The sequence below is a fragment of the Paracoccidioides brasiliensis genome (assembly GCF_000150735.1).
Source record: "Paracoccidioides brasiliensis Pb18 unplaced genomic scaffold supercont2.2, whole genome shotgun sequence".
Classification (NCBI taxonomy): domain Eukaryota; kingdom Fungi; phylum Ascomycota; class Eurotiomycetes; order Onygenales; family Ajellomycetaceae; genus Paracoccidioides; species Paracoccidioides brasiliensis.
The window spans coordinates 1,445,937-1,454,139 of record NW_011371359.1 but is presented as its reverse complement, the minus strand read 5'-3'; the positions used below and the strand labels follow the sequence as shown (position 1 = coordinate 1,454,139).

At 45.1% G+C, this 8,203-nt stretch overlaps 3 protein-coding genes across 3 annotated transcripts; 2 read left to right on the top strand and 1 right to left on the bottom strand.

The window, feature by feature from the left end:
* Positions 1 to 317: 317 nt before the first annotated feature.
* On the bottom strand, positions 318 to 3,909 carry PADG_01651 (uncharacterized protein; the record flags this gene model as incomplete). Its single annotated transcript, XM_010758708.1, has 7 exons — positions 318 to 644; positions 701 to 827; positions 893 to 3,074; positions 3,131 to 3,323; positions 3,381 to 3,429; positions 3,483 to 3,580; positions 3,637 to 3,909. The coding sequence occupies 7 exons, from the start codon at positions 3,907 to 3,909 to the stop codon at positions 318 to 320; spliced, it is 3,249 nt and encodes a 1,082-aa protein (XP_010757010.1).
* Positions 3,910 to 4,968: 1,059 nt separating this feature from the next.
* PADG_11294 (uncharacterized protein) lies at positions 4,969 to 5,389 on the top strand (the record flags this gene model as incomplete). The annotated part of the gene is made up of 2 exons (XM_010759551.1): positions 4,969 to 5,112; positions 5,195 to 5,389. The coding sequence occupies 2 exons, from the start codon at positions 4,969 to 4,971 to the stop codon at positions 5,387 to 5,389; spliced, it is 339 nt and encodes a 112-aa protein (XP_010757853.1).
* An 881-nt stretch (positions 5,390 to 6,270) lies between these two features.
* Positions 6,271 to 7,441, top strand: PADG_01649 (trans-2-enoyl-CoA reductase (NADPH) TSC13; the record flags this gene model as incomplete). The annotated part of the gene is made up of 3 exons (XM_010759231.1): positions 6,271 to 6,307; positions 6,408 to 6,623; positions 6,753 to 7,441. The coding sequence occupies 3 exons, from the start codon at positions 6,271 to 6,273 to the stop codon at positions 7,439 to 7,441; spliced, it is 942 nt and encodes a 313-aa protein (XP_010757533.1).
* Between the last annotated feature and the right edge of the window lie 762 nt (positions 7,442 to 8,203).

The window sequence follows — 8,203 nt, the reverse complement described above, 5'->3', positions numbered from 1 at the left end:
TCTGGTCGAGATTTCAAACCACGGTTAACAACTCTTTGCCCACCAGCCACGATGACTAGATCTTAGGCACGATAAAAGCTACCAGGCCAGCTTGTCTTCGTATTTGAATTCAAAATACGGGCATACGGTTGAGGCAATAGTACTTTGCAATCACCCAGTTCAGTATATGCCGAGAATATATATAACTACCTGGTAGGTAGTTATAGTTTTATAAAAGCATCTTGTCAAATATATATATATACATCTACACATATAACTAGAGCAAAAAGCTGGTCTGTGAAGAAGAACTAATCGGTTATCACACGCAAAACAACGCTTTACTCCGTAAGAAGCGGCAATTCCCCATCCCACTGTACCTTCATCGTGGATGGGAAGGGAGAGTAGGATGTATAATCTGCCATTAAATATTTGCTGATGCCACCAGGTCCAGGAATCCTCCTTAATTCACCTTGAGGGCCCCGTGCTCGGCGCAGGTTTTCCAGTTTCCCCACCGTTTTCAACATTGTCGACAGCGCTACATTGCAGATCCCGAAACCCAAGCATTTATGGGGCCCCTGTCCCAGGTGGACGTATGAGTTAATGTCACGCGTCAAATCAACCTTGCTGGGCTCAGGGAACCTCTTGGGATCCATAGATGCCTGAACCTAATAGTGGAATCAGCATTTCGTTCTGGCAGCATTCTGGTCTCATTTTGACCTACCAAGTTACAAAGGACCCGGTCTCCAGGCTCCAAATTAAACTCGTTTTCGCCATCGTTGATTGAAGTCTTCGTGACAACATCCCGGTACAAAGCTACCGTTCCTCGAAGTCGGGCTCCCTCCAGGGCACTGCGATTTAGTCAATATAATATACATGTGCCGTTGTACGGCGATTTGATGACAAAGAGACCTACTATTTCAAGAGGAGCGCATCAGCCTCCGCGGTATCTAACTTCGACAGCCGATGGATTTCAGGCCAATGGATAGAACCTTCCTCTGACAAATAGTACTCGAGACACTGCGAGAATAGCTGTGCCTGGTTTGCTACCATTCCCCCTGCCGTGGGGAGCATATGTGTCCAGACAATTTCCTCCGGGAGCAATCCCGTAGCCAGTAAACGGCGAATCATATGGACCCCGTACTCCATCAACACATCACTTCCATATAACCGTCCAGCCATGCTTGCAAGAAATCCAGTTTGCCTGATCAATAGCACGTGTAACATGACAATGTCCCCAAGCTGTTGAGTTAACTTCCGAGCCGCTTGACGAAGCGGGAAGCTTTTTGCAGGATCTGCATCGAAAAATATGCAGGTGAAAACAAGAGCCATGATCCCGTACATTTCGGTCTCGGTATATATACCGCGTGGATTCTCCTCTGTCTTGAGCGGAAGCGAAAAGACAGCGGCTGCAAAATGGACATGGGCAAGATTTGCAACATCTCGCACGATGTCCACCTGGCTGACTCCGGCAATCTTGTATGATTTGCGGTGAAGAAGTTTGAGGGATATCTGCTCATAAAACTTTTTCACTTCCCCTTCCCATGTTCTTTGATATAACGCCTTTCTCATCATCTCCCTCGAAGCTACGTTGGCTGGATCATCTCCAGCCAGCATAAAGTCTCTGCCAAACGGTTTGGCCCCTTTATGCATTAAAAACTCGATGGCTTCACCCCATGTAACTTTAAAATCCCTTTGGTTTTTTAGGATTGCATCGCATGCAGCGTACGACTCGATCATAATTGGATGTTGAATTCTGGCTGGCCTATCCCATGAATAATTCCCTACAAGATCCAATTTCGTAAGGACTTCTTTGTTTTCACCCGGGATCACTAGCGGGAAGTGTGCATAAACTGAATTCGATTTGAAGTGATTTGGAAAAGCCCTAAGGAATAGTTTATAAAACACATGACCCTGGTCAACAGAGTTGTCGAAGTTTGCTTCCCTAAAGCCCCAGTTTGTTAGATTCTTTGGACAATAATCCACTGTATAGAAGCGGTCACCGCGCACCAAGGCAACGGCATCGGAAAGAATTGCCCGAGAAATAGTAAAACTCGCACAGAGGCCACTGCCAGGTACCATGGGTGCCTTTGCCTCCTCGACAATGACACCAGGATAGAGTTCAACGTTGTCGGGATGATCATACAAATGCTTGAGTTGATCAGCAATGTAGGGGTCAGAGTTGATGTCTTCGAAAGTTTCGTGGGGCTTGAGATTGAAATATTTGCGAAACTCATTGAGACTCGAAAGTCTCCATGATCGCGCTTGCTTGATACCCAGGATTTCCGCAACCCGGAGGACGGGAGGTATTTGTGAAGCGCCAAACCGACCCGCACAGTCTTCGATGCTTTCCGCAAGAATATTAACCAGGTCGTCATCGCTGAACAAACTATTGGGCTCACGCTCCAGATTTGCGAAAGGTCGCTTCGGAGGATCCTCAGAAAGTCCTGCCTCCCATTTTTCAAGAACCCGCAAGTATTCAGAAAAAGTGATATTCCTCAGGTCCTTACTATCGCCAAAGAGCTCTTTTAAAACACCTTGGATCCATTTGTCGTCGCGCTCTGAAATACATGAATGCCAGCGATATATCAAGTTAAATTCCGCAGATACCTGGTTGCCGCTTGCCTCGTTAATCTCTGTACAAAACAGACCTTTTGTAGATTCTAAACGGGGATCAAGACTCCAATCACTTTTGGCCCTGTTGACGTTGAGAATAGTTCGCACGTAATCTTTTAAAATTAGATTTATGTATAGGCCACATGTGATAAGGCGTCCGGTTTGGAAAAGGTCATTGTCGTATTTGGAGTAACCCTTAGCATTAAGCACATCTGGTTTGGTGAAACGACCGTCTTGGTTGATCACAGCGAGATTCTCAACAACATAGTTATGGAACCGGTTAAACATTATAAGAAGCACGCCGACACCTGGGGGGAATCCTAGAATTCCCTTGTTCGAAAAGCAGTCTGGCTTTAGCTTCCCGCCCTTGAAGGTGCGGACTGCATTCTGCTCTTCCTGATTACTACCGTATAGAGGGGAAAGATCAAGGTACGAGGAAGTAAGGGAGCGGGTGTTGTCCTGACGGTCAGTGCGAAACAAGTCTATTCACACGTAAGAATCGCGGCAAAAGCTACTGGACAGGACTGTAGGTGGTTACCATGGGTAATGACAGTGGCCATGTAGAACAACATGCTTGATATTCTATTAGGATGAGGTTCAAACCTTTTCCTAACCAAGAGGCTATCGAAGAGTGTACCCGGGTCTGGAAGTACAGTTGGTTGTATCGATTTCGGTGGCACAGTCCTTGCATATGAGGAGCCCGCAGCACCAATTTGCGGCCAAAGGACATTCTATCCCAACATTAGCTTGTTTAGCAACAGGACAGGAATAATTGATATCATTTTTACATTATGCGAACCATCTGCCTGTCTATACACATATTGGTCACCAAGATATCTGGGATCAGAACGTCAGTAAAAAATGTGGTAAAATGCAGAAGGTATACCTACGACAATGGCGGATGCTTGAGATCGTTCCAGAGCAGAGACAGAAGAGCATGGTTTAATCTATCCGCATTGGGGGATCTTGAGGGTAAAGATGAAGCGAGCTACATGATCCGAATAAATATTTGTCACGGATGTCGCCTTAAACCATGAAGCCTACCTGTATCACTCTTTCTAGGATATAATCTTTGTCATTGACTGGTTTTCCCGTGGCAGCATTCCGAACAACTTCAACCAGCGTATCGATATCCTTAATGCCGACGCTCTTTAAATCGGCTATTAAACCGGGTTCGGGTGGGGTGTCATCGATATAACTGCCGTTGCCAGTTCGGGTGGGCAGCGGACGCAGTGAAGAGTGAATGAGTTGGCTGACCTGAGAAATACTATTCCCCACCTTTCCACGGATGGACGAATTCCCATCAAACCCTTTCATTCTCGACGCCGACTCCGCAACGGCAATGACATGGAACAGCGCGCTCTGGGTCAGATATTAGCGCTGTGGTGCGATAACAATAAATGCATAAGACAATGCTGGAACCGAAACTCTTGAGATGCATGATGCAGGAGCATCCCCAACTTTATATTCTTCTCTTTATATTCTTCTCCCACGCGAAATTTGTCATATGCTCATTCTTCACGCAAAAGACAAGGGAACCAAGCATTATGAGGACTGTAGGACAAATATCATCTCTAGCCAACCAAGACAATGACATATGAGATGCAATAATACTGAAAGGAAACATATCGTTGGACAAAATACAGAAGAGGCAAGGGATAGTGAAACAACACAACACGGCTTACCGAAATATTCTTTTCAGTGTATCAGACGACCAAATAGCGGCACTCGTTCTGATGCCAAAAATGAAAACGGGAGTTTGCGACCACCACCAAAAAGAACCCGGAAGAGCATGCATTAGACATCTTCTAAATGATGATAGGAAAAGAATATGACTCAAACATATGGAATGCATTGGTCCCCTCAAAAAAAGGATTCGCATTTCATGATGCTGTAAACACGGTGGGCTGGGTCTTCACAGCTCCCACTGCCCGCAATCCCTCGGATGCAGGTACAGGGGCCGGAAAGGATGAAGGTTGAAATTCCACTCCAATTGAAGGCAATTAGTAAATTGCCAGTGCTAGTGTAGCCACAGGTGTTACGGTTAGCTCAGCGGTGCGACGCAGTTGTGGTGATCTGAGTGACGTCCAGTTTCTGTAGGCTGTTGCCACAAGTTGCGGTTTGATCAAAATATTGCCTTATATAGATATTTAAGTGTGTAGACAGAGCATGCCAGAGCTCAGAGCTCATGGGTAGTTAACTAACTAGTCCCCACAAATAGTTGTCTGACAACGGCCATCATTTGCGCTGGCACATAGTCATTCTCGAGAAATGGTCTTAAAAGGCAATTCAAACCACATTTAATGGGAGCCTATTGGTGCTTTGTTTTGGAACATACAGGTACTACTACTAGACATAGATTCTCGAGTTCTCTAAATGTCGCCTTGGAGGGCGGACCATCCCAAGGTCCGCTTCCACAACTTTTGGGAGGATTTGGATCCGCGTTATCCCCGAGCATGCGTCGTCGTCGGGTATAGGACGGAGATGTTCACCCATTCCCGCTCCAAGGGCAGACAGATCGTCATGACCCTATTTCGGATATTCTGACGGTTAGTTTTTCCACCGGATTTGTGATGTCAGCTTACTTAGTTTAACATTCTAGGCAACATTGAAATATGCCGCCAGTGAGGCAGATTTCGGTGGCACACCAATATATCGAATAGAGGAGAGCGATATGGCCCCCAACCCGATACTCGAACGTGCTTTTAATAGCAGAGCTCTCGGTGGAACTTCAGCTTCCATACTTGGCAATAATTTTGACTCAGATATAGAGAAGAGGGCGAAGAAAGTTCTGTGAGTAGCTCCTCGGTAACTAATAGGAGTAAGGTATAACTGCGAGAGAGACATTCGCAAACGACAAGAACCTTCTAATAAGGAATACATGGCTGATGAATGCAGGTAGGTTAGGGTAACGCTTCATATTTGACAAGATTGAGGTTCTCCAGACCCCAAGGATCCCAGATCTTGTAGGAATAGATATCAAAGCGAGCGATCGCTAGTTAATGCAGGTTACCATGAAAAAAGACTTCCACACATTCGAGCCAGTTTGGATTTCGAAAGATCGCGTCGGGCAACGCGATAGACGCCTCTACGGCCGAACAATACCCTTTTTCGCATAGCAAAAAAAAAAAAAAAAAGAAAAGAAAAAAGAAAAAAAAAAGCATTTAAGATAACCATCCATATCTCTTTCATCATTAGTCTCTGAGGAATATATCTGAAGATTTTTTCTTTGAACATCTTACGAAATCGCACATTATTCGGCGTCACTTGGTTGACTAATTAGAATGTTCAAGGAATTGTCAACTAACTAGATTAACCAACTATCTTGGAGCCGCTAATCTATCATATTTAGCAGATTTTATCGGAACATACTGCTACCCGGAAGCACCAAGGATACAGATCCGGACTCCATAGAAGCCGGCTTTTTCTATAACTATTAGTATCTGGAAGCATTTCGACCCGGTTTCCCAACTCTTGGTCACGTGTAAAAGCTCCACGGACTCGGGACCTTGAGGCTCCGTGTAGGAATCCTTGGGGAAAGAAAACGAAAATAAAGAAACGTCTCTCCGCGTTTCAAGGTCTGAAATTCACTTTATTTATTTAGCCATTGAGTCTTGTCAGTCCAACATTACTGCTCCCGATCAATTACTGGCATTAGCTGCCTGAGACTGAAATTCAATGTCTTCAAGCATCACCCTTAATCTCAAACCTCGAGGTATGTCGGTATCAACTTCATCCTAGGTCCGAGAACTTCTAATTGAGATACCTGTTTCGGCAGAACACTCAAACTGACAACAAATTTTCCTTCTCCCTAGGCAAGCCGATCCCAAAGCTTCCTCAAGAGCTTTCAATTGATCCCGATGCCCTCGGCTCAGAGTTATACGACAGCATATCCCAGCAGTCCAGACTCTCCGTTGACCGCCTGAGAGTCACCAAGGCCAGCGATGGCACAGTAATTCACAACAGAAAAGATGCCACCATACATTCGACCGGTCTCAGAAACCAGAGCACTATCTACGTGAAAGATCTAGGTGCGCAATTTCCCGGCTCTGCGGCTCCCTGCCTCCTCTACCCCCAGTTGTTCCCCTATCTCTTATTTGATTTGATATATAAATATTTATTTACAAAAGGCCCTTAAGTACTGACTACCTAAACCAAAGGTGCCCAAATCGCCTGGCGAACGGTCTACATGATCGAATATTTTGGCCCCATCTTCATTCACCCCTTATTCCTTCTCCACTCCTTACGCCCCTACATCTACCGTACCTCCAACCCGTCCCCTGTCACGAACCTTCAGATTCTCAATTGCGCCCTTGTGATACTCCATTTTGTGAAACGTGAACTGGAAACCGCCCTTGTCCACCGTTTCGGCCGCGTGACCATGCCCGCAATGCATGTCCTCCGCAACAGCGCGCACTACTGGCTCCTTTCAGGTGTTAACATTGCCTTCTGGATTTATGCACCTACCTCTACAATCGCATCAAAGACCATTGAATCCGCGAACCCGCTTCTTCTCTACTCAGGCCTGGCCCTTTATGTCTTTGGTCAACTAGCCAATCTGAACACCCATATCGTACTGCGAAACCTCCGACAACCTGGTACGACGGAGCGGGGAATCCCATCCGGCTTCGGTTTTAGCTGGGTGACGTGCCCCAACTACCTGTTTGAGGTGATTGCTTGGATTGGTATGTATCTAGTGAGCGGATTGAATTGGAGCGTATTGCTCTTTATACTCGTTGCGTGTCTCCCAATGATTACGTGGGCGAAACAGAAGGAACGTAAATATCGCAGTGAATTCGGCGACAAGTACAAGAAAAAGCGGTTTGTTATGTTTCCAGGGATAATCTAATACGTCATTTTTTTGCCGTTGTGGGTGGCACCGCGTTGTCGATTGGTTGGTTGCAGCATAAAAGGAGGAGACCATTTCCAAAGAAAAGCAAGGTGGAGGGAGTTGCGTTGGGTTGGTCTCTGCTTGTTGCGAAGGTTGATAGTGATTTGGTCATTTCAACTTCAAATAAGTGAAATAGATGCGGGAGACGTGCCGCGAGGTGACCCTGCCATGTGCAGAACAGTTGGTTCATTTAGATGTGAGAAATGTTGCCTGCCAGCAGGGGATCATGCCTATTATTACGGTAACTTCTGCCCCATTTGTATGAAATATTTTCCCCTTTAATTAGGTTAATAATAAATATGAGAGGATCTTGATGATTTTATATGAAGGAAATTCTTATTAGAATTCCTATCTATTATGAGTAGTTATCAAAGTCCGTGTTTATTATATGCGTATATCATAAGTAAACAGTGTAATGCATGAAAAGACAACAATAACATACAAAAATAATGCAACATGAGAGGGAGAAGTCATGTTGTTTATGCCCAGTAAAGGCTCAGGATTCAAAACATACTTTGCAATGAGTTGCAAGCGGTGAAATGCCCAGGCATGTATGACGTGATAAACAGCCTCTGGAAAATAGACTGATGAGAAGACGAAAGTAATAGAATCTTACATGGTTGTTGAACAAGAAGGATCATGCTTAAGTAAGAATGCAACAGCAGATAACTAGCGAAGGAAACACGTTAAAATAAAAGGTATCTCTTAAAAGTATAACCA